The 22772-nt window shown below is 43.7% G+C and overlaps 1 protein-coding gene across 3 annotated transcripts in view; it reads left to right on the forward strand.

The window, feature by feature from the left end:
• The window catches only part of Mylk3 (myosin light chain kinase 3), a 46985-nt gene extending 27847 nt beyond the window's left edge, over window positions 1-19138 (forward strand). For all 3 annotated transcript variants that reach the window (XM_070011950.1, XM_070011949.1, XM_070011948.1), the window contains exons 5-13: window positions 1264-1369; window positions 1887-1980; window positions 2520-2629; window positions 4062-4203; window positions 5558-5628; window positions 10127-10255; window positions 12466-12618; window positions 16988-17120; window positions 18050-19138. In XM_070011950.1, coding sequence (XP_069868051.1) covers window positions 1264-1369; window positions 1887-1980; window positions 2520-2629; window positions 4062-4203; window positions 5558-5628; window positions 10127-10255; window positions 12466-12618; window positions 16988-17120; window positions 18050-18109 — 998 coding nt within the window. In that variant the 3' untranslated portion in view covers window positions 18110-19138. The remainder of the gene's footprint in view (window positions 1-1263; window positions 1370-1886; window positions 1981-2519; window positions 2630-4061; window positions 4204-5557; window positions 5629-10126; window positions 10256-12465; window positions 12619-16987; window positions 17121-18049) is intronic.
• The last annotated feature ends 3634 nt before the right edge of the window (window positions 19139-22772 follow it).

Below are 22772 nucleotides of genomic sequence, written 5' to 3' on the forward strand. Positions count from 1 at the left end.
TCTGGGTGCTCCCTGTAATACAAATGCAGGATGGTTCCATGACAATCCCTCAACTTCTTGCCTCAGCCTCTTCTGGTTTTCTTTACTCACACACTGGCCTATGCCTTTCTGTTTTATTCCTTTACACTATTTTTATGTCTTTTAATATATTCTGTTATTCATATCACCTGATTTAAAGATATCAATTCCAAAACTTGGAAAAAATTATATTAAGTGAAGTAAGCCAGGCCCAAAGAAACATAGGTCCCATGGTTTCCCTTATTTGTAATATCTAGTATATGTATGAGTCAAGCGGAAAAGGTCAGATAATGTGATGTCAGGAAAATGAACCCTTAGATGTGTATTTTAATGTTTTTTTCTTTCATGCATGTATTTCTAACGCATTTATAAGATTATCTCTTTGTTGCTTTGTATGTCCCTCCCCCACAGTATAACCCCTGCTTTCACTATATTTGATGTCAGTATAACTTGTGGAGGAGATGGGGAAAAACCAGTTCTATAAGGATACAGGTGGACCTGTTGCAACAATGAGAAGTACAAGTTGTCATGTCCAAAACGAGCTTTACAACGTTGGTGCGGGGGGGGGGGGGGGGGAGAGGGGGAAGGAGAAGGATTGGGATGGGGGGGAGGGGGGAGGCTGGGAAGGGATGTGAAGGGTAAACAAAGGAGGAGGCTGCAATTCTTGGTAAGAAATGTACGCATTATCCTGCCCATGTAATTGTAACTCCTCTGTACAGTATGTTCACAAATAAAATTAAATTAAATTAAAAATAAAAAAAAAGAATAGAAAAAAAAAGATATCAATTCCAAAACATGTTTTAATCTTTCCAAGGGCTGATTCTCCTTTGTACTCCCTCCAGATCCACTGTCCCTCTCTTTTCCCCATACTGTGCCTGAGAGCTACTCCTGTGGGCCTCATTACTGGTTCTTCCCTTCTGGCATCAGGATTGGGTCAGCTGCCAAAAAGCCAAGGGTAATAGGACAGAAAGTGGTGCATTTGTTTTTCACAACACCCTTGCTGCTTGCTATTGGACTAGTGACCAGGAAACCTAGATTTTAATCCTGTCACTGGCTTGCTGTCTGACCTTGAACTTAGTTACCTCACTTCTCTAAGACTCAATTTTCTCTTGTGCCAAATGGATGGCTGCAACCCTTGTGAAAGGGTCGTAGGCAGGGCAAAAGGCTAATCCATGTGAAGCTGAGTGACTCTCTAATGGGGGCTGTAAGTAGAAAGCTCACAGACCCCTTGTTATTTCCTGACAGATGACAGCTCAGCCCCACCAGCCCCTTTTGAACACCGGGTGGTGAGTGTCAAGGAGACCTCCATCTCAGCAGGCTACACGGTGTGCCAGCATGAAGTCTTGGGAGGGTAGGTGAAGGCTGGGAGTGGGAGCAGCAGGACTGACCCAGCAGGGGAATGAGTGAGATGCTGCTGGGTGGTCCTCAGAAGCAGCCTGACTGAGCCAAAGGCAGGCCTGGGATTTCCTACCCAGCATAGATGAAGAGAGTCCACAGGAATCAGCTGTAGATATCCCTAGAGTATAACCACCAGGTGCAGGGAAGGACAGAAGAGCCAACTCATGTGGGAGCATGGTCTTCTCCAGCGTACAGAGTGTGGAGTGGCATTGGGATTATTTCCCTGGGGGACAGAATAGCCCATATCGTATGGGGGGGGAGGGGTAGTTTTTCCTTACACTTTACAGTAGACTGTATGGTCCAGAAAATTTCTAGATTTCAGAAAAGCCCATATAGTGTGGGGGTGATGCCTAGGACATACTGTGAGGTACAGTGTGGTCTGTGGGGGGGGGGGGAGATGTGGGTAGCCCACCATGTGGAGGTGAGCTTCCTGCTTTCTCAACCTGCTGTGTCTCCCTGTGTCTCTATAGGGGTCGGTTTGGCCAGGTCCACAGGTGCACAGAGAGGTCCACAGGCCTGCCACTGGCAGCCAAGATCATCAAAGTGAAGAGTGCCAAGGACCGGGTGAGATGCCTGCGCTGGGCCAGCCAGGCCCTTCTAGCCAAGCTCAGGGCTCCTTTACTCCTCTACAGCTCTCCTCCCCACTGTTTTGTGCTGTCCCACACTGACTCAGTCCCATCCTCCATGCTGAGTAGGTCCTATGGCCTCTCTTGCCTCTTTTCCATTCTCACCTTTCACTCAGCAAGTTGCTTCATACTCCTCAGTCCACACCCATGTATCACTATGTGTCAGAGTCCTGGCATGGTTCTGCCAAGGTGCTGGCATGACTTTGAGTGACAAGGCCTTTTTCTTCTTGGGCCTCAGGTTTCTCTCTGTGAAATGAGTGGCTTAAAATAAGTCTTTACTGTTAAAGGATTGTGAATTCCTGCTGTGGCAGAGGGATGTTGAAGAAGGATGGTGTGCGTACGTGTGTGTGTGTGTGTGTGTGTGTGTGTGTGTGTGTGTGTATCTGTCTGTCTGTCTCTGTCTTTCTGTCTTGAGAGTGCAGTTGGCTTCTATTTCTAATGTGTTTACTTGGAAACTCCTCTCTCTGGTTCCACAAGGAGGATGTGAAAAATGAGATCAGCATCATGAACCAGCTCAGCCATGTGAACCTGATCCAGCTCTATGACGCCTTTGAGAGCAAGAACAACTTCGCTCTCATCATGGAGTAGTGAGTGTCTCAGAGATGGGGCAGCAGCTATTTCTCAGGTTGGAATAAAGGCTGGGACTTAAAGTCTTTATTCTAGGAAAACTCTTTCTTTCCTCTTCACTCACTGAGAGTGAGAAAGAGTGAGTGAGAGACATCAGTGGCCATGCCATCACCTTTTTCTCTGGCTTGACTGTTGAGTCCCAATAGAGGATATAGGAGAAATCCCTTCTGCCCACAGAGCTGTGGCCCTGGGTCTAATTGTACTGCTGATATTACAATGGTATAGCCTACACAACTTTTACTGTTTGAGTTTTTTTTAACAGCTGAAACTGGGAAATTTAGATAATGAAAATGGGAAAACCTATATATCTGACTTTTAAGAAAATATATAGGGGCTGGGAAGGTGGCTCAGTGGTAGAGCGCTTGCCTTGCATGCCTGAGGCCCTGGGTTCGATTCCTCAGCACCACATAAACAAAAAGAAAAAAGCCGGAAGTGGCGCTGTGGCTCAAGTGGTAGAGCGCTAGCCTTGAGCTGAAGAGCTGAGGGACCAGGCCCAGAGTTCAGGCCCCACGACTGGACACCCCCCCCCAAAAAAAAAGAAAATATATAAAGGATCTAGTGATGCTGGGCCTGGGTTTTTTGGGAGGGCGTGTGTGTGTGTGTGTGTGTGTGTGTGTGTGTGTGTGTGTGTGTGTGTGTGTGTGTGTTGTGTGTCCCAGTCCTGGGGTTTAACCTGGGCACTTGAGCCACAGATTCATTTAGACTTCTTCCTAGATTAAGAGTCTCTTCCTAGAGATAAGAGTCTCGTGGACTTTATTTCCTGGGCTGCCTCAAACTGTGATCCTCAGATCTCAGCCACCTAAATAGTTAGAAATAGAGGCATAAGCCATAGCACCCAACCTGGCCCTGCATTTCTGGCTGGAAAATAGTATATTGGAACTTATAGTAGATGCCTTTTGTAGATAATCCAACCTGTCCACAAATCCCCAACATTCTCAACCAATGGTTGGCATGGTAGCCATGGATGGGCTGTTCATGTTTGCATTTGTATTGCTGTTTTCCTTCTGGAAGGGCTAAAGAAAGCAAAACATTTGCTATGCCTGACTCCATCAAAAGCATAAAAAATAAAAGACTAAGGGCTCTATGTTTACAGAAAATGGTATAATCTGCCCATTTAGGCTTCTTGTTACCTAGGTGCATGTGGTTGGCTTCTATAAGCAGATGATTTTACTACTCTAATTTAGATGATCCAGAGTATGGTTTATCAATATAGAAAACCATCTTAGGAATAGGCCAGAGCAAAAATTCTCACAAAACACCAGTGATCCATCCATAAGATGTAATCAACACTGGGTTGACTCAGACTGGCCTCCTTGGGCCCTGAAAAGAGTGGAGAAGACCTCCAAGAGCTTTGCCCAGTTTGGTGCTTGCTTCTCCCTTTTTATCTGGCAGTGTGGATGGTGGTGAACTCTTTGACAGGATCACAGATGAGAAGTACCACTTGACAGAACTTGATGTGGTCTTGTTCACCAAGCAGATCTGTGAGGGTGTGCATTTTCTCCACCAACACTACATCCTGCATCTGGACCTTAAGGTAAGTTCTGCCCTGGGATGTGGCAGATGGTTCCTGAGCTTCTCAGGCTCACCATTGAGCTTTCTGTCAACAAACAACCCTGACTTCCCTTCCTGGCTCTGCTATTTTCTAGCTCTGGAGGCCAGTCTTGCCACTTTTCTTAGCCTCCACTCTCCCATCTGTAACATGTGGATAATTGTGCCTAATTTAAAGGGTTATTTGAAGATTAACTGGTATAATGCCCTTCCTTTTCTTTAAAAGTAGTTTTTAAATGGCCAGCCAAGTGCCAGCGGTTCATGCCTGTAATACTAACTATTCAGGAGGCTGAGGTCTGAAGATTGCAGTTTGAAACCAGCCTGGGCAAGAACGTCCATGAGACTCTTATCTCTAATTAATCATCAAAAACTTGGAAGTGGAGCTGTGGCTCAAGTGGTAGAGAACTAGGCTGAGCAAAAAGCCTCAGTGAAAGTGCCCAGGTCCTGAGTTCAAGCCCCAGGACTGGCACTCCTCCCCCTCAAAAAAAGTCCAAAAGAAAATATATGCTTATGTGGCAAATATAAACAATATAAAAGTATATAAAATACACAGTGGAAGTTCTTCCCACACAATCTTCATGAAGCATAGTCTATATGAGCAGCTTGACAACACAAACACACACACACACACACACACACACACACACACTCACACTCACACACACACAGGACAATTATACAATGAATGTTTTGTTTTAAATTTTTTAATTAGCTTACATTACTTTTTCCAGAGCAGGGGGCAAGTAGACTATGATTTATAAACAAATAAATGTGGGAGAAGCACGCCTTCTTAGTTCTTTTTTCTGTTGGTCATGGGGCTTGAACTCTGGCCCTGGGTGCTGTCCCTCAGCTCTTCAGCTCAAGGCAAGCACTCTACCAATCAAGCCACAGTACCATTTCCAGTTTTCTGGTGTTTAATTAGAGATAAGAGTCTCACAGACTACTTTCCTGCCTGGGCTGGCTTTGAACTAAGATCCTCAGATCTCAGCCTCCTGAGTAGCTAGGATTACAGGTGTGAGCCACCGGCACCCGGCCCTTCTTAGTTCTTTTTTTTTTTTTTTGGTCGGTCATGGGGCTTGAACTCTGGGCCTGGGCGCTGTCCCTCAGCTCTTCAGCTCAAGGCGAGCGCTCTACCACTTGAGCTACAGCGCCACTTCCTGTTTCCTGGTGGTTTTTATTGAAGATAGGAGTCTCACGGTCTCTCCTGCCCGGGCTGGCTTTGAACCGCGATCCTCAGATCTCAGCCTCCTGAGTAGCTAGGATTACAGGCGTGAGCCACCAGCGCCCGGCTCCTTCTTAGTTCTTAAACCTGGCTAAGCAAACTTTTCTTTCTTTTCTAGCCAGAGAACATTCTGTGTGTCAATCAGACTGGACACCAAATTAAGATCATTGACTTTGGTCTGGCCAGAAGGTAAGGGAGATTTATTCTGATATTTTGACAAAACTGAAAAAGACTCTAGCTCAACAGAGCTAGTTACCTGGTGAATTCTTGAGTTGGGAATGGATGAAGACATTTGGAGGCTGATGGCTTTTGACTTCCAGATAAGCCTTGTTCCCACCCAGGAGGTGGCTTTGTGGAATTCATGGTTCTTTGAGCCAGCTGAAAAGAGGAAGGGATGGTCAAAGAGGACTCAGGATGTGATGCTGGGCAGCTCAGTTCTCTCTCTCTCTCTCTCTCTCTCTCTCTCTCTATATATATATATATATATATATATATTATATGTGTGTATGTATATATATGTATATTATATGTGTGTATGTATATATATGTATGTGTATATGTATATGTATATACAGGGTCTTTCTGACTTGTCCAACCTGTCTTTGAACTATAGATCATTCTGCTCCCACCTCCTGAGTGTTGGGATTACAGGTGTACAAAACCCATGCCTGTCTAAATTTTAAAATGATTCAAAAGACTTAAAACTTAGTGCAGCTGTTTTTTCTGCACAGTCCTGTTCAGCCATTTGTGTGATAAATCCTAAGCTTCTGCAGGGCTCTGGCCATTCCAGACACACTTGGTTCTCAACAATGGATGTTGCAGGTTTCTTGGCATTAGGAAGGTGCTTCCTGTCCTCCAAACCTTCATGTATCCACAATTCATGCTTCCAGCTATAAAGATATTAACTGAAATTGGTTCACAATTGTACCATAATTGTGGCTTTCTCTAGAACTTTGTTCCCTCCAAGAATGACTTTTTTATCTGGAAACCACACATTTTCTGGATAGGTCTTCATATTGTAGCTGAGTCCTCAATTCTTCCTAAAGTTTTTTTTTTCTTTTCTTTTTTGCATGTTCTCTATATGTAGTTGAGCTGGCTTGGAACTTGAGATCATTCAGCCTTTCAAATTCTGGGGTTACAGGTGTGAGTTGCCACACCCATTTTTTTTTTGTCATTTAATGTCTGTTTCCCCCAAAGAAGTAGTCATTGTTATAAGCCATAGGATGTTCTCCACTTCGGGCACAAGTTGGAGACAGTACAGCTTTGTCCCATAGAGGCAGAGCTGCTGGCATGAGCCTAGTTCCTGGTTTCCTACTTCCACATACCATCCCAAACCACAGTGGCCACTCCTGAATAATTTCTCCCCTGGTTGAAGTGGCAAGTGTTCCTGTTAGCAAAATAAGGGCTGCAATTTCACTGCCCCACATGCTATTGGCATACAGCAAAAGGAAGTTTGTATCATCCCTGACACACAGTGTGGGCATTCCTATACACAGTGGCCTCAGTTTTCTCCCAGCCCAAATAGTTAAAAACCACATTCAATCCACAATATAAAAAAAACTTATTTCATGTTTTCTTCAGATAGTGTCTATTAAAATTGAGATTAATCCTATACACTTGCATGTCTTACATACCTGAGCAGTGTTTTGCAATGTTTTCACCATTGCTACCTGTCCCCACATTGGGCACCATTTTTGGCTTTTTTTCCTAGCCTCTTGGTCACCCCATTTCATGAAATTTAATGCCACAGATGTCTGTGCACATGTATCATTGTCCTTTGAAAAGCTATAAACCATCATAATAGATGTTATTTTTCCCTCCTCCTTGGGACAGAGTTGTCTTCACTGAGAATGTATATACTGGAGTGTGCATTATATTCACAAATGCCAGATGACCAATTGCCATATGAGTCCTTACAGTGATATTCTAGGAATTCAGGGCAAAAAAATAATCTGGGGCTGAGTGTTTGTGGCTCATGCCTATAGTCCTAGCTACTCAAAAGGTTGAGATATGAGGAGCACAATTCAAAGAAAGCCTGGGTAAGAGAAATCTGTGAGACTCCAATTAACCATCAAAGAACCAGAAGTGGAATTGTGGCTATGTGTGGAATACTAACCTTGAGCAGAAAAGCTAAAGGACAGTTCCCAGGCCCCAAGATCAAGCCCCAGGACTGGCAAAAAAAAAAAAAAAAAAAAAAGCAATTACTGCTAAGTACTGGTGGTTTACTCCTGTAATCCCATCTGTTCAGGAGGCTGACATCTGAGGATCATGCTTGAAAGTCATAAGACTCTTATCTTCAATTAACTACCAAAAAACCCAGAGGTGGAGCTGTAACTCGAGGGGTATAACACTGGCCTTGAGCAAAAAACTCACGAATACACCCTAACTCTGAGTGCAAGTCCCAGTAGTGACACAAAAAATAATCTAAGCTGGGCACTGGTTGCTCATGCATGTACTCCTAGCTACTCAGGAGGCTGAGATCTGAGGATTGCCATTCAAAGCCAGCCCAGGCAGGAAAGTCTGTGAGACTCTTATTGCCAATGAACCACCAGAAAACCAGAAGTGGCACTGTGGGTCAAGTGGTAGAGTGCTCACCTTGAGCTGAAGAGCTCAGGAACAGCACACAGGCCCAGAGTTCAAGCCCCACGCCCCTCACCCGATCAAAAAAAAAAAAAAGCTAAAAGACAAAAAACACATTGTGGGTTTGGTTTTTTTGTTTTCAGAGGCACTGCAGTTTGAACTCAGGGCCTCAGGCTTGCTCAGGATGGCACTCTAACCATTGAACCATACCTCTAACCTGGCTTTTTTCTAGTTAATTTGGAGATGGAGTCTAGCCAATTTTTCTCCTTGGGCTAGCCTTGAACCTTGATCCTCTGGAATTTAGCCTTTGATAGCTAGGACTGATGTGAAGTACTGGCATTGAGCACAGTATAGATTTTGAATGTAGTTCCCTAATGATCAGTGATGATGAGCATCTTTTCCTCTTTTGCTGGCTTTGTTATTCCTCTAGCCACATTGTACATGCAACAGAGCAGTGGCTGCCCAATATCTTCTACCCCATTTGTTTATATTTTTTCATGTGGGTATGTAGCAAATAAGATGTATTGGTAAGCTGGGGGTGTGTTCAGCAGTAGAGCACCTGCCTAGGAAACAAGAGACCTTTAATTCAAATTTTATACTGTCCCACCTCCCCCCAAAAAGAACAATAAAACCTATTAAAAGAAAAAAAGCAGGACATTAGTAACACATATGTATAATTCTAGCTACTCAAGAAATTGAGATCGAAGGCTCCCGCTGTAAGGTTAGCACAGGCAGAAAAGTCTATGAGATTCTAATTTCCAATTAACTAGCAAAAAGGTGGAAGTGGAGGTGTGGCTCAAGCAGTAGAGTATCAGGTCAGAAAAAGTTAAGGAAGAATGTGAGACCCTGAGTTTAGGTTCCAGAACCATGTGTGTGTGCACACCCACAAACATACATACACACACACACACACACACACACACACACATAAAAGAGAGATATTAGTGTGCTGCCTCTTCAGTCAGGCATGTATGGAGAACTGTAGTTTTCTGATCTAGCTAGGAAAGCCTGAAGTTTGGGGCTTACAGGTTTGATTATTCCCCAGTGGATATGAGACCTAGACATGTCTAACAGGAAAGGTGGGGGACTGTGCCCTCCCACTAGGCCTTAGTTCCATATCCAGATTTATTTTTTATTTTTTATTTTTTGGCTGGTCCTGGGGCTTGAACTCAGAGCTTGGGCTCTGTCCTTGAGCTTCTTTGGCTCAAGGCTAGTGCTCTACCACTTGAGCCACAGCTTTTTCTGAGTAGTTTGTTGGAGATAAGAGTCTCACAACCTTTCCTGCCCAGGCTGGCTTTGAACCAGGATCCTCAGATCTCAGCCTCGTGAGTTATTACTGTTTCTATTGTTATTATTGTTACTATTAAGTTGTTGCATAGAGAGGTTACCATTTTGTAAGTCAGGTAATGAGTACAATTATTTTTCTGGACAATGTCACCCCTTTCTTGGTTCCTCCCCAGTTTCCTCCTGATTTTTTGTGTGTGCTTGTTCTGGGTCTTGAACTCAGGACCTAGGCACTGTCCTTTATGTTGTTTGTTATTGTTGTTGTTGTTTGTTTTTGGCAGTCATGGGGCTTGAACTCTAGGCCTGGGTGCTGTCCCTCAGCTCTTCAGCTCAAGGCTAGTGCTCTACCACTTAAGCCACAGCCCTGCTTCTAGTTTTCTGGTGGTTTAATGGAGATAAAAGTGTCACAGAATAGCTGGGTGCTGGTGGCTCATGCCTGTAATCCTAGCTACTCAGGAGGCTGAGATCTGAGGATCGTGGTTCAAAGCCAGCCCGGGCAGGAGAGACCATGAGACTCTCCAATAAAAACCACCAGGAAACAGGAAGTGGCGCTGTAGCTCAAGTGGTAGAGCGCTCGCCTTGAGCTGAAGAGCTGAGGGACAGCGCCCAGGCCCAGAGTTCAAGTCCCACGACCGACAAAAAAAAAAAAAAAAAAAAAAGTGTCACAGACTTTTCTGCCTGGGCTAGGTTTAAACTGCGATCCTCAGATCTCAGCCCCCTGAGTAACTAGGATTATAGGTATATGCCACTGTTGCCTGTCTTCCCACATCTCCATCTAGTTCAGGTCTTGCTTCTATGGTCTTCTCCATTCCCTCCTCCCCAGGTACAAGCCCCGGGAAAAGCTGAAGGTGAACTTTGGCACTCCTGAGTTCCTGGCCCCAGAAGTCGTCAACTATGAGTTTGTCTCATTCCCCACAGACATGTGGAGTGTGGGCGTCATCACCTATATGCTGTGAGTCCCCAGGGGCCTGGTACTGAGGTGGGCTGGGGCTCTCTATCTTACTCTGGCAGCCTTAGAAGCAGCAGAAACTTGAATATATTTATTTCCCCAGGAACACTAGTAGAAGAGCAGTGTTGGGTATGTTACTGAGCCATCTACCTATCACATGTACAAAGGGATCTTACTTCTAAACTACCACTTCCAATAAGGATGTTGTTGAAAAAAATGTTGAGTTATATGATACTATTCCTCAGAGTAAAGGTCTGAATACTTCATTTCATGGTGAAGCTTTTTTTAGGTTTCAGGAGCCATAGCTAAGTCACAGGCTGAGCCACTGAGTTTAATCTGATAGTCACATATAAAATAAATTAACAAAGATATTAATGACCCAGAAATAAGCAACACCTGTGAACATCTAGAGTTTATTTCCACTGGGAGACTATGGATTCCATTGTGAAATACTCTCTCAAAATTATTTTTATGAGGGGCAAAAGAGCTCATTATTCCCACTCTTTTTTTTTCTTTTCTTTTCTTCTTTTGTCTTTGCTGGTCCTGGGACTTGAACTCTGGGCCTAGGTGCTGTGCCTGAGCTTTTTGTATTCAAGCTAGTGTTGTACCACTTGAGTCACAGCTCCACTTCTGCCTTTTTTTTTTTTTTTGTAGTTTAATGGAGATAGGAATCTAGTGGAATTTCCTGCCTGGGCTGGCTTTAAACTGTAACCCTCAGATATCAGCCTCTTAAGTAGCTAGGATTATGGGCTTGAGCCACTGATACCTGACTCCCACTCTTATTAACTAAATTTTATATGCTTATCCCAGGAGTGTGTGTTGCAGAAATGAAATTAGTTTCCAGGTACTTTGGGTGGCTAAAGCAAATTTTAATCATAGAGAAAGCTATCTGGCAAAGAAATTCAGGTAGTTGGGTACAAGTGTATAGAATGTATAGAGTTAACCAAAGGGTTACAGTAAGGGGATGGGTGAGCCAGGCATCTCTACATAGTGCAACCTGTCACTTCTTTTTTGTTTGTTTTTGTTTTTGTCAGTTGTGGGGCTTGAACTCTGGGCCTGGGTGCTTCCCTGAGCTCTTCAGCTTATGGCAAGCACTCTACCACTTGAGCCATGGAAGCACTACTTCTGGTTTTCTGGTGGTTAATTGGAGATAAGAGTCTCTTGGCCTTTCCTACCCGAGCTGGCTTTGAACCGTGATCCTCAGAGCTCAGCCCCCTGAGTAGTTAGAATTATAGGTGTGAGCCACAAGCACCTCCCTTGTTTGTTTTTGTTTTTGCAAGTCCTGGGCTTTGATCTCAGAGCCTGGTACTATCCTTGAATTTCTATTGCTCAAGTCTAGCATTCTACCACCTAAGCCAAATTTCCTCTTCTGGATTTTTCTGTTTATATGGTACTGAGGAATGGAACCCAGGGCTTCCTGCATGCTAAGCAAGCACTGTATCACTAAGCCACATTTCTAGCCCTGCCTATCACTTCTTATCCTAGCTTTCCTGTTTTTTTTCTGTATGTATATGTGTATGTGCGCGCGCATGCGTGTGCGCACACACACAAACTGCATGCATGCAGGCAGGCAGGCACACACGTGTTAGTATTGGGAATTGAACTCAGGGCCTTATACTCCTGCTTGCCTTTTTTGTTCAAGACTGATGCTCTACCAGTTGAGCCACACCTTTACTTTGTTGTTGTTGGAGGTGGTGGTGGTGGTTAATTGGACATAAGAGTCTAAAGGCCTTTTTGTCTCTCTGGCTGGCTTCAGTCTTCAGATCTCAGCCTCTTGAGTAGCTAAGATAACCACTAGCACCTAGCCCTGGTTTTCTCCTTTCTCTCTGACTTTGAACTTCCCTTGACTAGGTTCTTAGAAGCCACCATAATGTTTTACTTCTTGTCTTTATTTTTATTGTATAATGGCTACCCTATCTGTACTATCCCAGATTGGGGAAGCTTCAACCTTATGGCCAGCCAATAGAACCAATTTCCCTTTGGTGACTAATTGAATCTAGTTGTCTCTGAAATAACCAATAAAAATATTTTAAAATTGAATCATAAACAAATAAGAATTTGATTACCGGATATATTTGTTGGGTCCAACTGCTTCTCTTCTTCATCACAGTTCTGGTTAGATAGGCCTGAGACTTATGTTTCCTCTCTGTTCTATGGAAGAATATTGGCTAAAATGGCTTTGAGATATTGATGATCTTTCCTCTTCTCTGTAGGCTCAGTGGTTTGTCCCCATTTCTAGGGGAAACAGACACAGAGACCATGAATTTCATTGTGAACTGCAGCTGGGATTTTGATGCTGACACCTTTGAAGGGCTGTCAGAGGAAGCCAAGGACTTTGTTTCCAGGTTGCTTGTCAAGGAGAAAAGGTACCTTTATTGTTGATCACTCATGAGTTGTTCTAATGAGATCTTGACCTGGATATTGGGCTGGCCTATTGAAACTAAAGATTTTTCATTTGTTCAGTATTTCTTATCCTGAAACTTGTTTGGAACAAGAAAGGGTCAGAGAAAGGAACAAAGGTAATCAATTCAAAAACAACTAGAAACAAAGTCCAGTCAGAATTTTAAAAATCATATTTATAGATGGACCCTATTTCCAAGGTATTACTTATTAGACACACTTGATAAAAAGTAAAGCTATACAGATGTCATTGCATTTCTTGTGACAAGGACTGCTTCAAGCATCTTCTAAATCATGGATTGAGCCCTTGAGGTGTTTGATACCTAGGTGAAATAGTAACTTTAAATAAAACTTTAAATAACCAAAGGTATTAATCATCCAGAATAAAGCTCTGAGCTTTCTTCCTCCCCCTCTCCTCCTCACCCCTCCTCTTTCCTTCTCCTTCCTCTTCTTCCCTCCTTCCTGCTCCTTCTTCCTTCTTTTTTTTGTTGGTCATGGGGCTTGAACTCTGGGCCTGGTCACTGTCCCTCAGCTCTTCAGCTCAAGGTGACCACTCTACCACTTGAGCCACAGTGCCACTTCCAGTTTTCTGGTGGTTAATTGGAGATAAGAGTCTCATGGACTTTCCTGCCCAGGCTGGCTTTGAATTACCATCCTCAGATCTCAGCCTCCTGAGTAGCTAGGATTATAGGTGTGAGCCACCAGTGCCTGGCTTTTCTTCCTTCTCCCCCTCCCTCCTTCCCTCCCTCCCTTCTTTCTTTCTCTTTCTTTCTTTCTATCTTTCTTTTTCTTTCCCTCTCTCTCTCTTCTTCTTGTTCTTGTTCTTTATTTTATTTTATTTTATTTATTTATTTTTGTCGGTCGTGGGGCTTGAACTCTGGACCTGGGCGCTGTCCCTCAGCTCTTCAGCTCAAGGCGAGCACTCTACCACTTGAGCTACAGCGCCACTTCCGGTTTTCTGGTGGTTTATTGGAGATAGGAGTCTCACGGTCTCTCCTGCCCGGGCTGGCTTTGAACCGCGATCCTCAGATCTCAGCCTCCTGAGTAGCTAAGATTACAGGCGTGAGCCACCAGCGCCCGGCTTGTTCTTTATTATTATTATTATTATTATTGTGAAAATACCATACAGAGGGGTTATAATTACATGGGCAAGATAGTGAGTACATTTCTTCCTCCTTCTTTTCTTGCCAGTCCTGTGGCTTGAACTCCAGGCCTTTATTTGGTACTGAGTAATCAAACCCAGGGCTTCATGTATGCTAGGCAAGCACTCTACCACTAAGCCACATTCTCAGCCCACTTTCTTCTTTTTTTGGTGCCAGTTCTGGATCTTGAATTCAGGGCATGGGTGCTATCCCTGAGGTTTTTTTGCTGAAAGTTAACTCTGTACAACTTGAGCCACAGTTCTACTTCTAGCCTTCTGGTGGCTAATTGGAAATAAGAGTTTCACAGACTTTCCTGTCCAGGCTAGCTTCAAACTGTGGTCCTCAGACATCAGCCTCCTGCATAGTTGAGATTACAGGCAACAGCCACCAGTGCTTGGTTTAAGAAATTAACTTCTTGGGGCTGAGAAGGTGGCTCAGTGGTAGAGCACTTGCCTTGCATACTTGAGGCCCTGGGTTCGATTCTTCAGCACCACATAAGCAAAAAGAAAAGCCAGAAGTGGCGCTGTGGCTCAAGTGGTAGAGCACTAGCCTTGAGCTGAAGAGCTGAGGGACAGCACCCAGGACCAGAGTTCGGGCCCCACGACCGACCCCCCAAAAATTATTTAAAATTTTTAAATTTTTATTATAAAGGTTATATATAGGGGTTACAGTTAAGTCAGATAATGAATACTTTTTTTTTTTTAATATTGTCACCCCTTCCCTCACTCCCTCCCATTCCAACCCACAAGTTGTATAGTTGATTTTTAATATAATGTCTAGGGAGTACCACAGCTGGCATTTGTTTACCCATTGTTCCTCCATTTCTATGTCTCCCTTACCCTCTCAAGTTATTATTATTAGTAAAGTAGTTGTATAAGGAGGTTACAATTCCATGTCAGGTTATGAGTACAATCCCCTTCCATTGTTCTTCCCTATTTCCCACCTCCCATTTCTACCCTTACCTTTTACTTCTTTTCTTTTTTTGGAAGGTTGTGGGCCTTGAACTCTGGGCCTGAATGCTGTCCCTCAGCAGTTCAGCTCAAGGCTAGCACTCTACCACTTGAGCCACAGTGCTATTTCCAGTTTATGAGTGGCTTACTGGAGATAAGAGTCTCAAGACTTTTCTGCCTGGACTGGCTTTGAATTGTGGTCCTTAGATCTCAGCCTCCTGAGTAGCTAGGATTACAGGCATGAACCACCACCACCTGGCATATTTTGCTTCTTAAGCACAATCTTAAGAGGTGTATTGATGTCTCACACTTTTAATTCCACTCAGGAGGCAGACACCTGAGGATCACAGTTTGAAGCCAGCTAGGACAGACAAATCTAAGAGACTCTTCTCTCCAATTAACCAGCAAAAAGGCAGAAGTGGAAGTGTGGTTCATATGTAAAGCACCAACTTAGAGTAAAACAGTCAAGCAAATCTGGGTGCTGATGGCTCACACCTGAAATCCTAAATTCTCAGAGGCTGAGATCTGAGGATCATGGTTCAGAGCCAACCTGGGAAGGAAACTCCATGAGATTCTTATTTCCAAGTAACCACCAGAAAAGTGGTAGAACACTAGCTTTGAGCAAAAGAGCTCAAGATAATGTCTAGGCCCAGAGTTTAAACCCCACTACCAACAAAAATTATTAAAAACTTGGGCTGGGAAGGTGGCTCAGTGGTAGAGTGCTTGCCTTGCATGCCTGAGGCCCTGGGTTCGATTCCCCAGCACCACATAATCAAAAAGAAAAAAAGCCAGAAATGGCGCTGTGGCTCAAGTGGTAGAGTGCTAACCTTGAGCTGAAGAGCTGAGGGACAGCGCGTAGGCCCAGAGTTCAGGCTCCACGACTGGACCCAAAAAAAAAAATTATTGAAAACTTAAATAAAATTTTTTTAAAAAGCTAAGGGACTCCCTGGCCCTGCATTCAAGCCCTACTACTGACAATAAAAAAAAATAAGCCGGGTGCCACTGGATCATGCCTGTAATCCTAGCTACTCAGGAGGCTGAGATCTGAGGATTTCAGATCAAAGCCAGCCTGGGCAGGAAAGTCCATGAAACTCTTATCTCTAATTAACCACCAGAAAACCAGAAGTGGCACCTTGGCTCAAGAGGTAGAGTGCTAGCCTTGAGCTGAAGAGCTGAGGGATAGCAGCCAGGCCCAAAGTTCAAGCTTTGTAACTGACAAATAAAAAATAAAAAATAAGGGCTGGGAAGGTGGCTCAGTGGTAGAGTGCTTGCCTTGCATGCCTGAGGCCCTGGGTTCGATTCCCCAGCACCACATAAGCAAAAAGAAAAAAAGCCAGAAGTGGTGCTGTGGCTCAAGTGGTAGAGTGCTAACCTTGAGCTGAAGAGCTGAGGGACAGCGCGTAGGCCCAGAGTTCAGGCTCCACGACTGGACCAAAAAATAAAAATAAAAAATAAAAAATAAAAATAAAAATAAAAATAAAAAATAAGGTGGACACTGGTGGCTCATGCCTAGCTGCTCAGGAGGCTGAGATCTGAGGATCATGGTTCAAAGCCAGGCAGGGCAGAAAAGTCCAAGAGATTCTTATTTATTTATTTATTTTTGAACTTTTATGTATTTATTAGTAGTAGTAGTAGTAGTTGTTGTTTGTCGGTCATGGGGCCTGAATTCTGGACCTGGGTGCTGTCCCTCAGTTCTTCAGCTCAAGGCTAGCGCTCTACCACTTGAGCTACAGTGGCACTTTCAGCTTTTTCTGTTTATGTGGTGCTGAGGAATCGAACCCAGGGCCTTATGCATGCAAGGCAAGCACTCTACCACTGAGCCACCTTTCCAGCCCCCTCCAAGAGATTCTTATCTCAATTAACCACCTGAAAACCAGAAGTGGCACCATGGCTCAAGTGGTAGAGCACTAGCCTTGAACTGAAGAACAAATGCTATGGGACTCCCTGGCCCTGACTTCAACCCCTAGTACTAGCGTGTGCGCGCAAGCATGCGCGCGTGTGCGCGCGCACACACACACACACACACACACACACAAATCCTCAGAGATAGCTGGAATTTCTACCGCTCTGCCTCAGTATAGGATGGAGAATATCTTAGGCAAGTTCTTCTTGTTGTGCAGCATGAATCTTAATGATTAACCTGTTCCACTGACTCAGGCTTCCTACCCAGTGGAATGATGCTGGATAGCTAGAAAAAGCAAATACAACTAAAAGTTTTAACTGCTGTTTGATTTCATTCACAGCTGCAGAATGAGTGCCACACAGTGCCTGAAACATGAATGGTTGAATAACTTGCCTGCCAAAGCCTCAAAATTCAAAGTTTGTCTCAAATCCCAACTATTGTTGCAGAAATACATGGCCCAGAGAAAATGGAAGGTATTTTGGTTTTCTTTCAGCAAACACAGAATTGAAGCTAAGGTTTTATTTACACTTTTGTCACTAACTACAAAGATTATTTAGGGGAAAAAGTCTTTCCCAAGCCAAAAGCTGTCAGCTTGATCACAAGATACCACACGCTGTCACAAAAGTGCTGTTTAGTTCCAAGTTCTCCGGGCACTTGGTGACAGAATGCAATTGAGCATATGGTCATAGTGATGGTGGGAGGGTCCCTGAGCTTGATTCTTCTTCATTTCAGACACTGGAAATGGGAAAGATTCACTAAGCTTTAAAAGCTTTATAAGTTTGCTTATAACAAAATTCTTTGAACTTTGGCCATAGAGCCTATCTTAATAGGCATTGTCATTTGGGAAAATAACTTTCCAACATTTTAGTACTGACTTGGATGTTCACTAAAAAGCAAAACAGGGCCAGGAAGGTGGGCCATTCCTTTGTGTCTAAAAACAAAAAACCCTTTCCCAAGGAGTCAGAATACAAGTACACATATACATCTATAGACATACACAAGGCAAAATTTTCACTTTTATTCTAACAGAGTGCAATGTATTCTATTGCCTATCCCATTTAATTTCATTTTACCAAAAAAAAAAACCCAAAACAATGTTCATATGATTTCATGACCCTTTTGTAGGTTGTGAATCATAATTTGAAAAACACTATTCTGGGTTGCTTATTTTTTCATGTGAGAAGAGCAAGGTCACTTATTATCTTAACTCACACTTATTCCAAACATTTCCTTTCAGGTTATGTGAGTATTGTACTATAATTATTTCAGATACTTGTTATTTACTTTATCAATTTTAAACAAACTCAGTGGATAGCCATTCAAAGCATCTGTTTCTTTTAAAGTACTTGGTCTAAAATATGCCTTTTCTTTTTTTTTTTTTATCTTGTCTTCTTATCTCAAGAAACATTTCTACGTGGTGACTGCTGCCAACAGGTTAAAGAAATATCCAGCTTGTTCTTAATCTTCTACTCTGCAACTCCAGTGACAGAAATTATTGAGGCCAGTGGTAATGTGAAGAGATGACTCACAAATTTAAATAACCTGGCCCTTTATTATGCTTGACTCCTAAACAAAACAATAATCTCCCTTCTTACAGTTATGTTGCTTTTGTTATAGATGAAAAGTGGCTATAAAAGAACTCTTGAAAGATCACTAAGTTTGAAAAGTTGTTTACTTTTCAAATATCTCTGTTTGGTAATAACTGTAGTCATGGTTAAGGTCATTAGGAAAGGTTCTTTTTGCAAATGTCAAACTCAAATTCTAAGCTTTCTTGATTAAAGAATTCAGTATAATACTACACTAAGTCATTTACTCAGTATTAGTAAAGAATTTCTAGCATTTTGATTTGCCTAAGGTTGAACAAATCATTTCCCACCCTGCTTTAGTGTCTAGCTACAGGGATTTAGGACAGTGATTCTCAAACTAGTTTTAACTATGTTCCCTTTAAAAATTTCCATCAGAAGCCAGGCCTGTAATCCTAGCTACTCAGGAGGCTGAGATCTGAGGATCAAAGTTCAAAGCCAGCCCAGGCAGGAAAGTCTGTGAGACTCTAATCTCCAATAAACCACCAGAAAAGTAGAAGTGGCACTGTGGCTCAAGTGGTTGAGCTGAAGAGCTGAGGGACAGTGCCCAGGCCCAAAGTTCAAGCCCCACAACCACTCCCCCCAAAAAAAGCAAGCAAACAAAAAAGCACCAATATGCGTTCTTGAGTATTGTTTGAAATTTTGAAATATGTCATCTGTCATGGTTAAGGTCTGAGCATTGTAAATGTGTTTTGTAACCCTTTATCTTCTCTCCTAATCCTACCCTATCCTGCCCCTACCCCTTATTTGCTTATGAATTACTAGTCTTGATTTATCAGTTTCTGGCTGTGAAAGTCTGGAAATGATATGTGGAAGACAGGAGAATAATGGTGTCCAGCTGTCAGAGAGGAAAAATGACTGTGAGGACACATTACAAAGCAATAAAGGAAAGCTGCTTTCCTGCTGTATTTGTCATTCTTTTTTTTTCTAATTTATTGTTGTTTTAGAGGAGATATACAGTGAAGTTACCTTTACATATAGTAAGTACATTTCCTTTTGCATAGTGTCATCTGTTCCCTCATTTTCTCCTATTCCCTCTCTCCCATCTCCACCCAGGAATTGCATAGTTCACTTTCATCAATGTCCAGTAAATTCCATTGCTGCACTTTTTCACCCTTTTTCCTCTAATTCTGTGCCCTTCCTTCACCTTGGCACAGGTGTGCATGTGAATACACTGTATATAAGGTAAGAATACACAGTCATCAGAAAAAGAAAAGGCAATTTAAGAAAAAAAATTCTTTGTTTCCATATCTTTGGAGTTCATATCATATTTTATATACATATGAAGAGGAACTTGGGTATTACACCGTTGTGATTTTCTCCTAAGACTATCTGTAAGGTTTTAGGTGAGGAAAGAATGCGCTGAGGAAGTAAAGGTGAATAAAAGTTTATTGCGGTATGCTCCCAGGCGAACTCCCTAGTCGGGATGAGAGAGATTGCAGAGAGTCTGGTTGTAGCAGGGTTTATTTGGCCGGGGTCAGCAGGAACTTTTAGCACGTACCTTGTTTTGCGAGTTTGAGCGGTTTCAGGCTTTTGTCCCCGAAGAACGATTGGGACAGGTGGTTAGTTTCACTGCATGTGAGTATCTAGAATTTGTGTCGTATGGCGAACGCGATAGTCCAGACCTCATTCCAGTCTGGGGGGAAGGGGGAGCTGGGAAGATTAGATTTGGGCCTCCAGGATGGGCTCCATTGGATCTGTCTGCTGGGCGTGGTCGGGTGCATGTGAGGCTTTGGAAGGGGTGGGCTCCTATTGGGTGCTTGAAATCTCTTCGGTGTTGTTTTCAAGCCAGCCCGTTTCTGTGCAGATAGCCAGGGCTGTGGAGGGTGCTGGGTTCCGGTGTGGATATGGGTCCAAGGTGGCCTCCTGCTGGAAGTCAGCAGGTGGGGTGAGGGGAAGTGAGGAAGGGCTCTGGTCTCTGTCCTCTCCAAGTGTGGTGTCCCTTCTTGGGCAGGAGATGTAGTACCAGGCTGTAGACGCGGCCCCCCCTACCCCCCCCCCCCGCGCGCGTACACACACACACACACACACAGACCACCAGGGAAGTGTGCCTGATGTAAATGCGCGAGAGTTGTCCATTAAAACTCCAGGGGAATTCAAACTTCCTGGCGCAGCAGGTTGGAAATTGTGAGGCCCGACCACGGGGTCCAGCAGGGTTTTTATAGGGAGGGAACGTAAAGCAGAGGGAGGGTCATTACAGCATTGGTTGTGTGGGGTTATGTGATTGGTTGAGATTCGCGGGTGAATCTTGTCTTAAACTTATTGGTTGGGGCATGATCATTTCTAGTAAGGGCAGGGGTTTTCCAACTTAGCGGCTACAGGATAGGTTAAAGCATATATAGCAAACATGTCATTGGTAGGAGTAAGCGGGTAAGTAGGGCTAACTACAGGAATGCTGATTCATTTCCCTGTCCTAAATTGCTTCCCGCAGGGTTGGGGTGACCGATCAGGGCGGTCTGACCTCTTGGACTGTGCTGATACTGTTACGTTGTCTTGAAGCAGGCTCTAACATTTATCCTCCAGTAAACGTATGACAGATGTTTTCTTTATAGTTTCGTTACTGCCGAACTTATTTTTGGTCTCTCAGAGGGAGGGGATTGGGCCAAGCTTTGTGGGTCACCACCAGCGCTTGTCTCCCATGTGGAAGAGTCCTCGGCAGGGTGCTCTCTGATCCTGGAGTTGGTTGTGGACTGACCCGAGGTGCTGCTTGGATCCCTGAGACCAGGGCAGCCGGGGAGCTGGAACTTTTCTGGGTCTGGGTGTCACAATGAGTTTCTGCGCTGTCTGGGTCTGGCGCTGTGGGAGTTTTCTGCATCTCTATCTGATCCGTTCTGGAGTCCCACGCTGCAGCCTCGCTGGGACGGGGTCTGGGGGAGGGCTCTTTGAAATTTTCCGTCCTGTGTAGAAGATAGGGGTTAGGTGCTTTTTGTTTTCCTTCAGTTCCTGTGATTCTCTCCTTGTGAATATATTTGTTGTTGTCAATCTCTTGGGGAGAAGTGTATGTTAGGACTCCAAATCTCTGGTTAGAGAGAGCCAGGGTGATTCCCTATTGTTTTGCGGCCATCTTCTTCCCTGTATTTGTCATTCTTTCAACAGACACTTGCACCTGTGTGTTCATTTATGGCTGCCACCTACCTGCATTAGGGCAGCTGAGTTCTCCATTCACTGAAAACACACTGCTCTCCAATTTGTAATTAGCACATTTGTATACTTCTGCTTAGGCATACTTAGACAATTTATCAACTTATAAAGTGATTAAAGGTCTGTGCCAGATAAGCATCCTCAAAGACCACCAAGGAGCAGATTCCCATGCAAGCACAGTTGAGTCGTTTATTGCAAGGTCAAGCCTGGACTCACAACCGTCACCTACGCGGATTGAGAGTCCAGGCCCTTCATCTAGCAGGGTTTTTAAAGGCAAAATCAGTGAGGTCAAGCCTGGTCTTGCATAGGTGACCAATGGGATTGTAACATGCACAAAGGATTGTACAGTCATACCAGACCACACACTGAGTCATACCAGACCACACACCAGTGAGGTTACAGTTTGTAATGGCTGTTTAAACCAGCTATCACCTTGGTTTAAAATGGCACACAAGGGGCTGGGAAGGTGGCTCAGTGGTAGAGTGCTTGCCTTGCATGCTTGAGGCCCTGGGTTTGATTCCTCAGCACCACATAAGCAAAAAGAAAAAACTGGAAGTGGCGCTGTGGCTCAAGTGGTAGAGTGCTAGCCTTGAGCTGAAGAGCTGAGGGACAGCGCCCAGGCCCAGAGTTCAGGTCCACGACCAGACCCCCCCCCCAAAAAAAAGAAAAAGAAAATAAAGAAAATAAAATGGCACACAAATTTAGTGAGTAAGGCGAGGTCTACCTTTTGGTGGGCAAAAGGTGGAGTTTACCATAAGCATCTTTTTTATGGATCAGTCTTTAACTCAACAATCAAGAGTGGGTTAGGTTGTTAAGGGGAGGGGGACAAGATGCATTTTTTTTTTCCATTCCAGAAACGAGGCCCATCAAGTCTAAAATCCCTAAAACAAAGGCAAAGCTCAAAATGAATCATACCAGCTTGGGCCCCATGTCCAGGTCCACTTCAATTAAAGGTAAACAATCTCCTTAATTTTCTCATTTCTCCGGTGCTTTTTGTTTCCTTCCCAATTCTCCTCTAGCCAACAGTTTGGTTCCTGGAGTGACTTTAGTTTTTTGTTTTGTTTTGTTTTAATGAGATACACAGAAGTTTTGCAGCCTTTCTGGATTTTCCTCAAACTTTTTTTTTCCTTTTGCAGAGAAGCTGGGTTTGGAAGTGGAGGCAGGAGTTAGGAGGTTGGATTCTTCTGCAGCCTTCTTCCAGAGCACCGGAGAGCTAAAATTCCAAGGACAAATACCTTTAGGCTGCTCTTAGGTATTTAGTTAAGGTAGGCACTTCATACATGGATGCTGGACACTGCCTTCAATTAGATGGAACAGTAATTTGGTAAATGGTTCATCTCTGTCAGATATCTTTCTGGGAAAGGTTCTGAGGTTTTCTGTTTTTATTTTTACATTTTTCTG

The sequence above is a fragment of the Dipodomys merriami genome, unplaced genomic scaffold (genome assembly GCF_024711535.1).
Source record: "Dipodomys merriami isolate MVZ:Mamm:240054 unplaced genomic scaffold, mDipMer1.0.p SCAF_85, whole genome shotgun sequence".
Taxonomy (NCBI): domain Eukaryota; kingdom Metazoa; phylum Chordata; class Mammalia; order Rodentia; family Heteromyidae; genus Dipodomys; species Dipodomys merriami.